The sequence below is a fragment of the Anoplophora glabripennis genome, unplaced genomic scaffold (assembly GCF_000390285.2).
Source record: "Anoplophora glabripennis isolate ALB-LARVAE unplaced genomic scaffold, Agla_2.0 scaffold208, whole genome shotgun sequence".
In the NCBI taxonomy this organism is placed as follows: domain Eukaryota; kingdom Metazoa; phylum Arthropoda; class Insecta; order Coleoptera; family Cerambycidae; genus Anoplophora; species Anoplophora glabripennis.
The window spans coordinates 672447-690304 of NW_019416550.1; the positions used below are offsets into that span (position 1 = coordinate 672447).

At 32.2% G+C, this 17858-nt stretch overlaps 1 protein-coding gene across 4 annotated transcripts in view; it reads left to right on the forward strand.

The window, feature by feature from the left end:
- Positions 1-17858, forward strand: part of LOC108908653 — a 54128-nt gene that overhangs the window by 13051 nt on the left and 23219 nt on the right. For 2 of the 4 annotated variants that reach the window (XM_018712759.1, XM_018712761.1), the window contains exons 3-5: positions 5558-5698; positions 5941-5976; positions 17502-17684. In XM_018712759.1, coding sequence (XP_018568275.1) covers positions 5558-5698; positions 5941-5976; positions 17502-17684 — 360 coding nt within the window. The remainder of the gene's footprint in view (positions 1-5557; positions 5699-5940; positions 5977-17501; positions 17685-17858) is intronic. The other 2 variants (XM_018712760.2, XM_018712762.2) reach the window with 1 other exon arrangement.

Below are 17858 nucleotides of genomic sequence, written 5' to 3' on the forward strand. Positions count from 1 at the left end.
TTCAATTTCAACCCTCAAATTTAATAGCACCCCGCGGTTTTTTAATTTTTAATGACTCTTCGAACAAGTTATGTGATGAAAATCCTTGAACGTCTTATTTCCTTCCATGTTTGCAAAAAATGAGAATTAAAACGTATAAGGGTAAACGCGACGAAATTCGAAAAATTGGCCAAGTTTGAGCGGCCATATATGAGTCAATTTTCATCCAAAAATTTTTTACAACCTCTTGTTTTGAAGGAAATTTTATCTACTTTTTTTTCTATGAAGCAATGCCTATACCTATCTTTACTCGAAAAAGAACTAGAGGCAAAAAAGTAAAAAAAATCAGTAAATCGATTTTTTTGCTTTTTTTTCAAATTATTTATTAAAAATTTTTTTTGCATAAAATTTTCCTATTTTGCTTCGTTTTCGAGCTACAATTAAAAAACTGAAAGGGGTGCATTTTCACCCCTATTTCCAATTTCCACCCTCTAATTTAATAGCACTCCACGTTTTTACCATCTAAAATGACCCTTTGAACGATTCATGCAATAAAATTGCTTGAACGTCATAGTTCTTTTTAACCCTGTTTTTTTCCTATTAGGTCTATAACGTATCTTGTATTTACCCTGTGTTCCGCAACTATCAATTTTTCTGCATTGTTATTCTTCGTCAAGAAGACATACTCGTACTCATTTAACGTCGTATTGAGGTGTTTTCAAGTTTGTTCAATAGATACTTGTCTTTAAAAAATACTTATTTCGGAGATACAGAGTGGAAGTTACAAATATATTAACCATTGGCGAAGATACTGGAAGATATTGATAATAGGAAACTCAGAATTTCCACGCCACTGACTGTTTTGTAAATTGGATAAATAAATTAATTCTTAATGTTGTTTTCAAGAAAATAAGTGCCTTCAGTCGAAAAATTAATCACTTTCGAGTTTTATTTTTTTTAGTTATTTTTACTAGGAATCTTTGCCCTGCCCTTGTTGTTCTCGAGCTAGGTTCTGTGAAAGCGAACCCACTGTTAGAACCACTAGGTCCCCCTTGATGTTCATTTTGATTTAGAGGGATTAGAACCAGCAAATGAACGTCAGGATGGGTCTAGAGGTCCTAATAGCGGATCCGCCCCACCAGAGTCTGGCCCGAGAACAACAAGGGTAGGTCAAAGAATCCTAGATAAAGGTAAGGAAATGAAAGGTCATTATGTAACTGGCGGCAGCGCGGCATAACTACCCGCAAAATCGTTGTACTTCAAATTCTTCAATCTTGTTTGTTATGCCTGCACGGTTAGAATTAAAGAGTATGTATGTCAGTTCCATAAGAATTAAAAAACTTGTATAGTCAATTTGAATTAGCAGCATATAAAAGTAAAAGAGTTAAAAATATTAAAACACGTATAATTTTTAATATTTGAATGGAAAAACTACTTTATCAGTGTGCCTAAAATTAGTAAATAGTGTCCTCTCCGAAGGACCATTTTGTTCTAAAGTAGCTCCCACACAAGTATTAAAATGAACTATTCTAACAAATGACGTTTGATTAATCATAACAATATTATTAACGGGAAACGGTGGACGTATTGAAGTCCCCCGAGGTTCTCATAATATAAATCGACTAAAAATAAAAACGAGCACAAATAGGTACACTAATGTTTCCAAAACAGTTCTTAATATAGTCCAAAATTTCGCAATCGATGATTCTTCGATCCTCTCTCTGTAGTTCATTATTCACACTTCTTTGTAATGAATTTATATTTATCTTATCACTCTAGTAATATATGGGCAACGAACTATAGCTATTTCGAAACCTTCAGTACAAGTACTAAGTGACAACACCCTTAATTCTTTTTGAATGAGGAAAAGGATAGGAATTTGGACTGATGCCTACTTTGAAACAAAACTTAAAACTCATGCCTTCGATAATAAAGGGGAATGTATACAAAGAATTATTATAAAAAACAACACTTAAAGTTTGTTATTACCAAGAAGAGCTGGTAAATATTTTGAATATCTTCTGAGTTAAATATAATGATTTCAAAATGTGCAAAAATTGTCAGTTCGAATTTAAGGTAGGTTGTTGATAGATGACTTTAAATCTCTTGAAGATTTTAAGCTTCTTTCAAACAAATTGACACTCGGTACTCTCTGTTTGTTGCTATTAAAAAACTGTGTTTATTTATCTTTATAGTGGCGGCTACACACTTGACAATAATGTGTGAATGGAAGACTTTTGTTGCTATAAATATTTCTGCTATGTGGATGGAGTAAGTCATAGCGATTTTTAAAATCATAGTTAAATTTAGCACCACATGTAAAACTGCCATAAGGACACTGCCGGCGTCAGGTTATTTGGCGCCTGAAACAATAGTATCTGTTAAATATGTATAAAATCTAGACTAAGAAAGAAATTTACAATCAGGAACACTTCGGGCGCCACCAAGTATGCAGCGGCTCGATGCTAACCAAACTTGATTTGGTACTGGCACACTATCTTTTATAATATTAAATTCTGGACGCTCGCAATCCAAATTTTTACATTCCTGATAAATGGGATCTTACAACACCTGCCGATAAAAATAAATACCACACTCATCTCGATATCGTTTAAATAATAAATAGATATGCCTCGATGTGGGTCAATTTAAATCGGAATCGTACGGCTGATGGAGATCTCGGTTAGACATTGTAACAGACTTGGTCCAGTTAAAAATAGACACGCTGAATTCTACCTCGGACCTGTATGGCTTACGATAAATTACCCGATGCTAAAAACCCACTGGTTGCTACGGAGTACGTCAACTTAGCGCGCTTACCAGGCAGAGGAGTTAGAGGATACAATTTTTCCAAAAAATAATATCGATCTCTTGAAAGATATATGGTTCCTTAACACTAACGTTGATTCTTTGATATTTACTAGCCCAAAGCGTCTTCATAAATTTTCCCTATTGAATCTTATATCAATGAACTTCTCATAATTACATTATTAACTTAAAAAATTAACACTAGGATTAACTTAAAACATTAATGCTTTACCTGCATCAATAATCGGGAGAAGCTAACTTAGATCCAACTTGAATGTTACTATATGTATTTATATTGTACATCATAAATGCAGGAAACGGATACACTACCTATTCTTCTTGACTGCGAGAATCTGTAAATCTATTGTGGACTTCCATGATCTTAAAGTTCATCACCAAACTTTAGCGTTCTAATTAGACTACATTTTTGACAGTTGCTCCTTCACATGCTTCCATTTCCTGTTTTTCTCTTCTGATAGTAGACAGCGCCACCTTCTTATATCTTCTTACAGTAACTTAAACCCTTTACTTGCCGACAGACCCTACGCAGACTAACAATTCTGAGATATTTCTTGAGTGTGCAATGTCAGTCATTTTATTATATCTGTTGATACAATTCCGATTCAGTAGACCCACCATTGCCTCTTTCGCAGATCCTTTAAGTCATCATTTTTTTACCTTGTTACTCATTAATTCATGTATCTTAATAATGCAGTTAGCAATCCCAAACGGGAAACCTCTATAGGGCTGTAAATGAGTCTACTTTAGCTAACTCTATAAGTATCTCGTTGCCCAATGGACCGCATGTCGTAGTACCCAAGCTAGGACCTTCTAGTCTTGATAAAGCTTCCAAACAGTCCCATATCAGCCTGGATTTATTAATTTCGTTGATTTATGAATTGATTACTTTTTTTATGTTGTTTGACTGTCGAAGCAACTAGCAATCTTTTGACCTTTTGCAATGCTCCTTAATAACTCCGTTTGTCATTGCACAGTGTTCAATGGTCATAAGTACTGCTTGAAAGACTGTATTGTGAATCCTAGACTATGGGACACTTCAACTTTTTTTTAAACTTATACTTTTAAGCTCTCACAAGTCACAACTGCATCTATTTGTCTTTGAACCATCCATATGCTAAACTAAATTGGCATTTATAGGAAATTGGAATTGGTACTATCTTCGTTTACTGTACTCTAGGCATTCTCTTTGTAAAGTTGGTTCTTGAATGGTGATTGTTGGCATGGTCATCCATTTTATTTTGACTTTTCACTGGTTGTAATATTAACTTCCTAACCTGGCATGCAAATGCCAGTATTGAAAAAAAAGGTACCACAAATTTAGATCGATAGATCATAAAAAAGAAAATGTAGAAAATTAAGGCAATGAACCGCACTTTTTTCTTAAAGTAATTCCATGTGGTGGCATCAAGCTTTTGGATATATACATATTCTGAAGTACCTTGAATAATAAATAATTGACGATTTATTTGACGAAATCTAATTAACATCAAATTAACATCAAAATATTTATCACGTTGAACAGGATTTCCTAATATTTACAACAAGGGTGATCAAATACACATATTTTATTATATTTTCATAACTAGAAACTAAAAATAATGAGAGCATGTGTTGCTGACACCTACGTAGACAATGCCACCTACACAAATACTATATTGCTGGTAGGCTACATTCTCGCAATTAGGGAAACGAATGACAAAAATTACGTAAATAATTATTTAACTACAAAACAAAATATGTTCTGTCGACAAGTTTGACTGCTTGCGTTCAAGGTTTGGTAATATTCCCCCCATCCCCACATTTTTCTACTAAATATTTTCATAGAGTATGAAGTATAATACATACATTTAGTTCTACCTGAAAACGTATATTTCTCTCCCTTTCCCGCCTTAGAGTCTGTGTACGCCACTAAATCTGAGTAATTCCTTCTCTCAAAAGGTTGCATTTATTTATAATAGTATTTATAATAGTATTACCATAAAAGAAGAACAGAAAACCAGAAGTGCTAAGAGTCGTATTTATTCAATAATAAAGTGTCAGCTTGTTCAGAAAAAATTGGAAAGAGAAACATTTTGTTACATAAATTTTAAACATTTCAGCGAAAAATCTGATAGACTACATAGAATCTGAAGCATTAATTGGTCCGTCACAAACAGATCATTTTTCTTCCCGACAATGCGCTTGTTCACAAAGCAGCCAAAGTTCAACCCATACTTCGCGATTGTAACTTCTTTAAGCTGTATCATCCGCCGTATAGTCTGGATTTAACTGTGTCTGACTACGTACTATTAATAAATTTGAAGAAACGCCTTCGAAGATACTTTAGAAGATGTATCTCGCTTGAATAATATACAGGGTGATTCAGGAGGAAATGTCAATATTTTATGTACATATTCAGGGACCCAAAATAAACATACCCTATAAATATGGGTCCTGTTCTCAGTCATCTCAGTCATAACAGGGGTAAACAATATTCAATTTAAGATTTTCCCTTTCTCTTTTTTCAAATCTGTGGATTGGTCGAGGTGGTCTGCATAATTGGCCAGCTAGATCGCCAAACCTTAATCTTAACCTAAATCATTGGTATATTGATGGTTTTTAATTAATATGTTTATTTTTCAAAGATATATTGATTTTTGTGTTTGTTCGTGATATGGTTATGGAAGAGACCGTCATTATTGTCCTTAAAATATCAAATACTATCAAGTAATGAAAAATGTTCAGTAATAAAATGTTTCTTTTATTGTAGGAGACCTGATGGATGAAGAGAATGTGTTGGACTTCTTAACAAGCTTAGAGGCCATGGATCTGCCCGACCGCATAGAAGAAGTGAACGCCAGGATCCTGGACAAGATCGTCCAGGAAACAGACTTTGTCGCCGTGCTATTCTGTAAGTACGAGCATGACCCTCTCGCAGTCCTTACTTGAATTGGCAGTAGACAAAACCAGTTGTCACAACACTTGCACCAAATTTATTAATAACCTTCCATCTTCTTCAGCTAGCAAAGTGTATTTAATAAAAACGGGATTTACGGTCATTGTACGACCATTAACAGCACAGTTATAGTTCGTCTAATTACTGTTTTTATCTTTATGTTTAACCACTTCTTTTATCGAGTGTATGATATACAGGTCCAGATGCAGAAACGTGTTCCAAAGGAGGTGCCAGTAAGTACACTGCATCCACCTGGTATTTTCGGAATTTTTCGATTGTATGCCTCACCGAATCACATGCTAAGGCTTCAATATTCCCATATTTTTTTCATACGAGCTATCAGTATTAAATGTTTAAAAAATATGTACACCTTCTCTTTATTTGAACGGTTGTGAGGAGCTTACTCATGATTAATTAATCATCAATCAATCAATTAATCATTAATCAACATAACTGATGACATTCTAACGTCATTGATGTTAATGTGGATACATATTTAACTTTGCTGGATTATAGTAGGGCCTTCGATACTACAGAGTTTTCCAATAAGTATATAAAAATTTCATATATGTTTGTTATATTTTGAGTAGATAATTTAAACTTAGACTTACGGGTAGCTTGGGATTATCAATTTTGATATAGTTATAATATTTTTTGGCCTGCATTGTTGGTTTGGGACAGGAGTAGTATGCAGAAGCACAAGATACAAAATGAGACGTTCAAAGATTCTGAATAGTTTACTTTGTATGAACGTTAGCAAATTCACATGGCCTGTCGTGTTTTTAAGATCATGTATATCTTCTTAATAAGCTAATTGAAGATTCTAATGTTCATAACAAACTTACCCACCACCCAATCACATCATCACATCTTTCAGTCCTGTTTATCTATAATTCTGTTAAATTATTTACCAAATGACAGGAAAAAGTCAAGATATTTTTTGTTACGTATTAAACTGTGTGTAATTATTTTCATATTTCTCTTGTTAACTTGCTGAGCTGTATGGTTTCACTTTTCATATGAGCAATTTGGTTAAAAATCGCTACCCGTCATTGATTTTCTTTTGTTTCATTTATTTAACTCAATAAAGATATATTATTGGTATTATTAATTATTTAACAATAGTTGTTTTTATCCATATAGCAAACATATACAGGGTGTTTTTAAATGAAGTAGTAAAAATGGTACCAGTGAATGTAAAGCCAAAAATAAGAAGATTGAAGTAAAAATACCTTATATGAAAGTTGCACCTTTAAGAGGATTGAAATTCACATTTTAATTTTTTTTCTTTAACATGGGGAATGCTAGAGATACGAAACTTAGTATGAGTATCCTACTAATAAAGAGACAACTTTTCAATATTTTTTCGATCATTGGCGTATTTTATAAAGGAGAGAAACAGTCAACCCCATTGCCATATTTTATTAGAATTTTTTTTATATGAAGCAAATTATTTATTTAAAAATATTTATTGGGAAGACTGATTTATTGCGCAACTTTTTTACCTCTTGTAATTGTTCGATAGAATCCATAGTTTTCTAGTAAAAAAAATTAGATGCGTCGTCGTTCACTAAAATTCCGTTCCGAAAATTTGTAAAAATAAAGTGGGCGGATATCATAACAAATAAATTGTTATTTACCATATTAATAAATTGACACTTTCTGTCAACCAATAATTAGTACCAATTTATTAATTTATTATCAGAATAATTATGGCAAATATTTATACCAATGACGAATATGTTGACATGCTTCAAGTGTTTTTCGAATCCAGAAAAAAAGAGTAACGCTGCAGTAAGATTATACCACCAAAAATATCCAAACCGACCGATTCCTCATAGGCAAACATTGGCCTCGGTGGAAAGAAGACTTCGCGAAACTGGTAAAATTCAGCCCAATCGTGAGGGTGCTGGAAGAAGGCGTAATGTCCAAACTGTTGAAACTGAGGAAGCTATACTGGAAGATCTAGAACAAGACCGTGGTACAAACACAAGACAGGTGTGCAGGCAACTGCATGTCACAGTCTTGTGTGGAATGTAGCTCATGAAAATCTTTTATACCCTTTTCACCATCAACCCGTACAAGAATTGAATGACCCTGATTTACCTAACCGCGTGGATTTTTGTCAATAATACATTAATAGTTCCAGGCATGACTTAAATTTCCTAATGAATATACTTTTCACCGATGAAACAAATTTGCTTAGAGTAGGTGCAGTAAACCTTCATAATGTTCATCCATGGTTGGAAGAAAATACTCGTGAAATATTTGTTTCAAGATGTCAACATAATTTCAGTTTAAACATAGTAGGAAATACTCTACTAGGTCCTTTTATTCTTCCACACAGGCTTAGAGCGGCCGAGTATCTTAGATTTTTGAACGAAAATCTTCCAACATTACTTGAAGATGTACCTCTCGCTACACGTCGGGTAATGTGGTATTTGTACGATAGGGTACCTGCACATAGTACACTTGCCGTTAGTGAATGGTTAAATTTAAATTACCGGAATCGTTGGGTTGGTCGTGGTCGTGATGCCCCTATTTATTGGCCTGCACGGTCACGTGACCTAACTCCTATGGATTTCTTTTTGTGGGGACACATAAAAAGTATTGTTTATGCCACTCCTGTTGCCTCCTCAGAAGAACTACGCTTAAGAAAATTTCAGGCAGCAGATGACCTTCGCAATAACCAAAAACTGTTTGTGAGAGTGCGTTATAACTTCAACAGACGTATTAGGTTATACTTGTAGCAAAATGGAAATCATTTCGAGAATATTCTTTAAATTTAATTTTGCATTTCTTGTTTTTTTTATTTTGAATAAGAAACAAACAGGTTAGAAACAACCTAATTACATGTTTCTAGAAAAAACAAAAAGAAATGTATATACATGCACATATCTAACTTACCTAATTAAAATACAAAATAACATTCAAAATAAACTGCAGTAAGGGAGCAGTCGGGCAAATATTCGTTTGTATTAAATTTTATTTCAGATAAATAACTTTACCTAAAACATGTCCCATAGTCATAAGTTATCGAACATTTTTCATTAATTAATAGCAAATTATTCTTAATGTTATTATTAAATTACCATCTTATTGACAGAAAGTGTCAATTTATTAATATGATAAATAACAATTTATTTGTTATGACATTCGCCTACTTTATTTTTACAAATTTTCGCAATTACCCCTTTAGTGAACGATGACGCATCTAATATTGTACTAGAAAACTATCGGTTCTCGAAAAATTACAAGTGGTAAAAAAGTTGCGCAATAAATCAGTCTTCCCAATAAATATTTTTAAATACATAATTTGCTTCATATAAAAAATTTCTATATTGCAATGGGGTTGACTGTTTCACTCCCTTATAAAATACGCCAATGATCGAAAAAATATTGTAAAGTTGTCTTTTTGTTAGTAGGATACTCATACCAAGTTTCGTGTCTCTAGCCTTCCCCATGTTAAAGAAAAAAATTTAAATGTGAATTTCAATCCCCTCTTTTAAGAAGGTATATCGCCTCAGGGGTGCAACATTCATATAAGGTATTTTTACTTCAATCCTCTTAGTTTTGGCCCTACATTCACTGGTATCATTTTTGCTACTTCATTTAAAAACACCCTGTAGTATATTGTATACCACAGTTGTGCCCCGAAGAGGCAAAAACTATTTTATTTATTAATTTATGAGAAAATATAATTTTTCATAAATTTTAAAATGGCTAAAGGCAAATTTTTTCAGTTTTTAGTATTGAAAACGACTCTATATAATCGTTAGGACTTCATTTATTTTTATTTTATAAAAAAATATTGACGTTATTGACAATTAAATGATATTTGATTTAAATTTTAGATCGAGGTCATAAAAATTTTATTGTGGTTCATAACTTCATTTCATATAAATTTAAACGGAATTAATGACTGCTCGTAATTATGTCCGAAACAAATGATAATAATTGATTAAATTTTATTGATTTCGGACTGGAGTCATAAAACTTTACCGTACTTTCCGTTCTATTATTAAATTAAATATTTACACATGACCACAAAATAAAATCGACGAGAGGTTCCTTTCACCAGACCAGGTGCATTATATGTTTTTGAGGTTGCTGAAACTCGGGTTATTCTCTTAACCTCAGAAAGTGCCTAAAAATGGTAAAACTCAACAATACCATCCCTACAACATATTCAAACTTTGTCACTCGATATCCTTATGACCCAAGAACCCTAAAACTTATAACCTCAAAACCCATAAACCTAAAACTCTCTAATTTCAATACCCAGTAAGGTCGAGATGCCTTTTATTGCAATTACCTACAGTCAGCCATATCCGGAACAGCGACATATACGTAGCAGGCTTCTGTTCCCATTGGGCTTGATTAACGTGAGTTCCCTTGCCTCTCACAATTCTTGAATGGAATGAACTTTTTGTAAGTAGAAATTTTATGGGTCATTATTCTTAAAGTAATAACTAGTTCATTTATTTGTTAGTGATCTCCGTAGTGCTTTTCATTTATGTTGGTTTGATGTATCTCTTTTCAAAGACCAGCACTAGTCTGGCAACATGTGGCCATCCCAAACACCCTAATATTTCTTTTCAATATTTTGTAAATCCTGGTGAAATCTTTCGCCCTGCTCATCACTCAAATCACCTAAATTTTCAAGAAAGTATTCCATATGTGAATGAAGAAAGTACAGCTTCAGATTCATTAGGCTTCACATATTTCTAAAATTTTTGACCAACAATACTCACGTAATTAGGATCTTTTGTATTTCCTAGAAATTCTTTGGTAACTTCCCTAAAACTTCACCGGCTGTTTTCTTCACCTTAGTCATTCTTTTTTCATATTCATTATAATGAATTAGCACTACTAGAAAATTTTATAAGAAATGATCTTTTTTTGAAGTTAACAAATAAAAGAGTCTTTCCGCTACGGGGCATATTCGTGATTACATACGCAGTTATCTACCTACAACTTAAAGAATTCATCGTTCATATAATCAAGTCTCTCAATATATTAAATTAGGCGTAGGTATTATTATTGAATTAAATTTGAAGATGCAGTTACTAATAGACTCTTTTAGTGTGACCTCACATATTTAGACAAACCGTAACAAATTGTCATAGTAGAAATTGTGCAGACCGAATCTGATCTTGTACATTTTACATAGATACTGTAAAAATGAACAACTTCAAATAAATTTATTTTTACAAGGATTTAGAAGTATTTAAGAACAACCAATAAGTGTTTAGTAAAATAGATACACTGATGTTCTTAAAACTTACAAAAAACGATATAAAATAATATTTCTAAATTTAAATAAAGTAAAAATTTAGCATTAGCCGTGTTATTTCTAATGCGCATGCTCGGGAATAATTGCCTCATACGCAGGCGAGATCTTGTTGATATATCATCACTGTCATCATTAGCGTTTTTTCTCTTCTTTTGTATAATCTTGGCATTTTCTAGTTCTACTAAGTATTTTTGTTGTTTTTATTGGTTCTGTACTGTGTCAGTGTGTTTATTGAGTGTTTATGTCTTCAAGTGGTTTATTATAGACGTACTCTTAACCATAACCAAACTTTTCTTGAATGATATCCTGTGGTGAAACTACTTCGCTTACCTGGAATTATCTTTAATGCGCATGCTCACTAACATTGGTATAATTTTAATTTATTAATTACTATAAAAGTCAAAATTGTTTTTATAAATTTAAATATATAAGCTCTATAATTCTTTTAGTTTGTCATTGGGGTTTAAAGCTTCTTAAATATCTCTAATATTGCCAGAATACGCGATATTTAAGGTCATGACAAAGAAAACATTTTTTTGGCACTTATGTCGAAAGTATATAACGTCGAAAATCGATATAGTAAAAATACTGAGAATTATTTCATGACAATGTGTACTATAGGGTTGCCTATTATTTGGCGTATGTGACGTCACTACTAAAAAGGTCTATTATAAATTATTTGCTTTCTGTCACATCACTTTCAGTAATCTTTACTTTTTCTTGTTTTTCTGTATTTTAGGACATTATCAATTATTTTATATAAATGAAACCGCATTGATAAATACATATATATGTAATACAAAGGAAATGTATAATTCTGACATTTCGGAAAACAGGATATGAGCCGTTAATATTGTAAGCAAAGGATATCACACAAAATTTCATACGAGGGGTGAGTAAAGCTATGATATACATTTCAATAAAGAAATTAATTTATTGATATTCTATTAATCATAGCATTCTATAGTTAAATGTTCAAAACACCACCATTGACCTCTAAACACTTTCTGCTTCGTCTACGAAGGGCGTTTTCAGCTCTCTTGATTGCTGCATATCTTGATGATACGTCGCATTAGTGCCTCCGAGTGTTCACTCTTTGTACACTTCATTTTTTACCATTCCCATAAACAGTAATCTAGTGCTGTGGCTGTGCGGTCTGGAGATCTTGGAGGCCTTCTAATAGGACCACCTCGGCCAATCCAATGCTCTGGAAACATCTCGTTCACCTTCTCACCTTCTTGTAATTTGACTGGACGAGTGAAATGTGCACGAGCTCCATCGTGCTGGTAGAATATTCGCATTCTCATGTTTATAGGAACATCCGCTAGTTAGTAGTACTTCTAATTCATTTTGTAAAAAATATTAAGTACCTAGTGGTCTCCTGTGAGTCGATTCTCCAAAATGAATAAATGATAAATATCCTACTTTTGAACTTGGAATATGATATCATCTGATTTCAAATTTTTTAAATTTGTCATTACATTATTATTATAACTTAAAACAAATGAATAAAATCGCATGACAGCATTCGAGTTTTTCCTTATGATTTTGACGTGTTGAATACTTTCCTGGAGTTTGGTACGATTCTCCCGACTCATCCTGTATAATTATAATTGTGTGTCATAGTAATCATGTAAACGAGTCTATAGTCAAAAAACCTTATAACATATAAATTAGTACTATTTAAGTAAATTACAAAAATATATTTTAAATGCAAGCGCTGCTGGTATTTTGTGAAATTAATGGTATGAAATAAACAGAAGCTTTCGAGTTTATTGAGCAACCTTTCAGATCACGTATAGTAAATGCATAAGCTAAGAAGTCTTTGCTAATGTTAACCTCAATTTATTCTAGATTTTGGCAGATTTCTTTTATGAACTGAAACTAAGCATAGTTTGGTGAGGCATATAACATTTATTTTATTTATTTTTATTTTCAGAATGTAGAAAGCAATGCGCATGCGTCTTTACTACACCACACAGCCTAATACACTTTTAACACACACACTTACACCATACACCTTCCATATTACAGGAATATCCCTGAGATATAGGCCCTACACGTATCTTTTTAAAGTTTTGTGTTACTTTTCCATCTTTATAGATGTGCAGCAGCTCTACCAGTAATGCTTTTGCATGAGTAAATATTGATGAAGGTACATAGACGTCAAGTGAATAAAATCTTTATGAAATGTGCTAATACTCTGGCGTATTATTAACAATGAATTTAACAGCAACTTAATTCTAAAACTCACGTTCTAAATTTATCCTCCACACTACTACAGTTTCAAGCAACCTAGACCACGGCTCTGCCAAAATATTTCTGTATCTACTAGATTAATTGCCATTACTTATTATACACTAGACACTGGGATTCTAGATTTGGGTTAATATTATGTCACGGCCTTGTCGTCCCATTTTCTCGTATTTCGATATATGATAAATATAAAGTTCTAAATATAAATTAGCTCTATAAAGTAATGTCCACTTAGTATTTGCTGTTATTTCCCAATTTTTTCGGTAGGAAAGTCAAGAGTATGCATAAATAAAATATGATTGCCATAAAAGTGATGTATATTTTAAAATTAGATTGATGAAAAAATTATAATGCATTTTCAATTTGGAAGAAAAGTACAGTATTTTTCGAGCAGTAGTATGAAGCGATTGTTTTTAAGAAAATAAAATCAGTAATGTTTTTTAATTAGGATATGTGTTCCCGTTCTTGAAATACCTTAAAAAACTGTCGAAACATTCGGTAGTACGAAAGTATCCGAACTATTCGATAGTTCAAATTGTATTTGAATAAAATTAGTAATGATTAACATATTACCCGTTTATCTACAGTCGCAAAACACTATAATACTGTAGTAACTCTCGATAAATTGATAAATCACCCTTTCTAAAAATACAAGATATTTCTCAGTCCCTATGCCCACCATTTATGCGAATGAAGTTATTCGAATAAATTTATTCGATACTTGCAGTCTATTACTAATTATTCGATAGCTGAATTCATTCAATAGTGCACATCATTAGTAAAAATACACCACTACTGTAACTACTACAGGTTTTGCCACGCGCTAGTAGCACGCAGAGTTTATGTTTGAAAACACGTGCAAAATTTACCGTTGACACATAATGTGCTTCTTGATACAAACCATTTCGTACAAGCACGCGGTGTTTGTATGTGACACGGTCCATAATAGACCGGGATATATTAGACTGAAGTTCGACGACGTCTTTCTCGTTTATGCCTCTGAGAGTACCGAAAAGTAACCGAGAGATAAGTACAATAAACTAAATTTAAAAGATGGACTGCGGGACACCTTTGTGAAAATTCAATTTTCCTTTTCAAAAAAATAATGTGTACAGCGACGTATTTCTCACTTATGCCATGTTCGTAAGTTGAAAAGAAGTATCGGTTTTATCACAAAATTTTTTTGGCATAAGTGTCGCAAGGGACCTAAAAATGGAAAACTTTATAAGAAAATGTGGAAAAACATCTTTATTTGTCTACCAATTTCTCATTAATGCCAATTAGAAATATTACATTATTATATTCGAAAAGGTCATAAAAAACATTGGCATAAGTCCTACTAAGGACTAAAGAAAATAGAGCTTTGGAAAAGCTGCGGAAAATTTTTATTTTCATTCTATAACTTTCTCATTTATGCCGTTGAAAATTTATGATACTTACTATAAATAATGTACTGTGTCAAGTAGGCATCACTCCTCTATGGGTTCAATATGAAGGCATAAGTCTCAAAGTTGTAGGAAAATTCATGAAAATTTTTACGTCTTTCTCGCTTATGCCATTTTGCATGCACGTAGGAAACTACATTATAAAGTCATATAAATGTAGGCATAAGTCCACATTGGATTTTCATGTTGTAAATTAATTTGAATTTTAATATGAGTCAGGTCGACAAAGTAGAAAAATTATAGAAAATTGCCACAATTTTCTCGTTTATGCCGTTTTGTACACGAGTAGAAAATATTATTAAAAGCCACTTTCAAGAGTGGCATGAATGCCACAAGGTACCGTCGTATGTAAAATTTTTTAAAAAGTTGTCAAAAATTACAAATTGCGGTTATTTCCTCGCCTGCGCAATTTTCGATATACTTAAATTAATTTAAAAAATGTATGATAAATAATGCAAGTGTCGGAGAAGATATCTATATAAAAAATGAATATTTCTAACTATAAAAGGGAATAAAAAATTTAAAATAAAAAAAATTTCATGAAAAAGAGAAAGCTTTATATTGGGTTTAGTTTGATTTTTCGACATGTTATTTTTTATTACGATAATTCTTAATAACTTATAATAAAGCTGGTAGTAAGGCCTTTATTTTGATCCGTTTTCATCAAGAGCTGCAGATAAAACTGTTTGAAATTTGAAAATGTAAAAAATCATAAAACCGAAAAAACTTTTTATTTTTGATATGCTTTAATTTTAAGTTAATAAAAATTTGTATTATTTTAAGTGTTATTGTTTGTGTTAGTTATAATTAAAAATTAGTAATTCAAAGTCTTTGAGGAAGCATTCTGACAATTGAGTTGGCAGCGGTTTTTCAATTCAATTACTATTACTTAAATAAATCTTTTAATATAAAAATAAAATGTATAAAAGTACAAATTAAGTAATTAAGGTACAAAGTACCAGAAACAAAAAACAAAATTCAATATACATGATATTAAATCAGTTATAAATCAGTTTCTTCCCTATGTATTTTAGCTTAATTATTTATTCTTCTTCCTCTTCTTCTTCTTCTTCTTCTTCTTCTACCTTAGTCGGCTCAATTCAAGTAGATCATCCTTGCACTGAAGCGGTTAATTCAAATTGTATAATATTTTTAAATTTTAAAATTTAAATATATTGTTCATAAATACGTATGGTCTATTGTGATAAAATACTCTACTCATTTACGAACAAACGAGAAATTTGTGGCAATATTATATAATTTTTCTTTTTCTGATCATGACTCAAAGAATAATTAAAAATCATTTCTAATATGTGGGGACTTAAGCCGAAATAGTTTATTATTAACTTTCATTAAATACATGAATTACTTATATTTATAAAAATTAAAAATACGCTAAATGCAAGTAAGTATAAGTATTTCGAAAATTGCGTAGGCGATGAAATAAACTTTTTAAAAATTTTTACATACGACGGTACCTTGTGGCATTCATGCCACTCTTGAAAATGGCTTTTAGTAATATTTTCTACTCGTGTACGAAACGGCATAAACGAGAAAATTGTGGCAATTTTCTATTATTTTTCTACTTTGTCGACCTGACTCGTATTAAAATTCAAATTAATTTACAACATGAAAATCCAATGTGGACTTATGCCTACATTTATATGACTTTATAATGTAGTTTCCTACGTGCATGCAAAATGGCATAAGCGAGAAAGACGTAAAAATTTTCATGAATTTTCCTACAACTTTGAGACTTATGCCTTCATATTGAACCCATAGAGGAGTGATGCCTACTTGACACAGTACATTATTTATAGTAAGTATCATAAATTTTCAACGGCATAAATGAGAAAGTTATAGAATGAAAATAAAAATTTTCCGCAGCTTTTCCAAAGCTCTATTTTCTTTAGTCCTTAGTAGGACTTATGCCAATGTTTTTTATGACCTTTTCGAATATAATAATGTAATATTTCTAATTGGCATTAATGAGAAATTGGTAGACAAATAAAGATGTTTTTCCACATTTTCTTACAAAGTTTTCCATTTTTAGGTCCCTTGCGACACTTATGCCAAAAAAATTTTGTGATAAAATCGATACTTCTCTTCAACTTACGAACATGGCATAAGTGAGAAATACGTCGCTGTACCCATTATTTTTTTGAAAAGGAAAATTGAATTTTCACGAAGGTGTCCCGCAGCCCATCTTTTAAATTTAGTTTATTGTTCTTGTCTCTCGGTTACCTTTCAGTACTCTCAGAGGCATAAACGAGAAAGACGTCGTCGAACTTCAGTCTAATATCTCCCGGTCTATAATACATATACACATACCTAAACACATCAAAACATATTAAAACAGTATCTTCATAATATTTCAGCAACCTGACAATATAAAAATTTTATAAAAGCAGCAATAAACTGCTGGAAAATACTGCACAATATTTCCAAAAATAAAATCACTTCCAAGTACATAGAAAATCGCCGACATTATAATTTTAAATATTCTCCAGTAATGAAACATTGTTATAGTAGAAAAAGTACAAATAATTTCAGTATTTGGTGTTCATGAAAATATACTGCTCTTTTTCGGCTGTTATATGAATTTAGCACACAGAGACTTGCATACTTTTGGCGATTATTTTTTGCCTCCTCCAGTTTGCCTTGTATTTTCAATATTTTCGCTTTGTAAGTTAGCCCAGCCCAAAAATATTAAGAAAACGAGGTATCCTTACTTTGCACTAACGTTTTTTGTTGGATGTAGACAAACCCGATTGCAAGAAATGTTCGAAGGTCTTACTGGAATTGGAAAACATCGACGATGAGGCTGATCAGTTAGGTATCGGCTTCGTCAAGATAAATGATGAGAATTTGGCTGAGGAATACAATTTGGGAAGTCTACCCGCTCTGGTCTACTACAGACATCAGATCCCGATTATTTATGAAGGTATTTCTATCAAAATATAAGTAGAGAGCCCTATTTTGGCACAACCTCCTGCTTCATATTGACACTTAGTGTCCATAAGCTTGCGGATACTTTTTACAAAGATTGTTAGTGGAATTCTTAATCAACTTTGCACCGAATCTAATCAAGCGAATGCGATGAGGGTTGCTTTCCGTG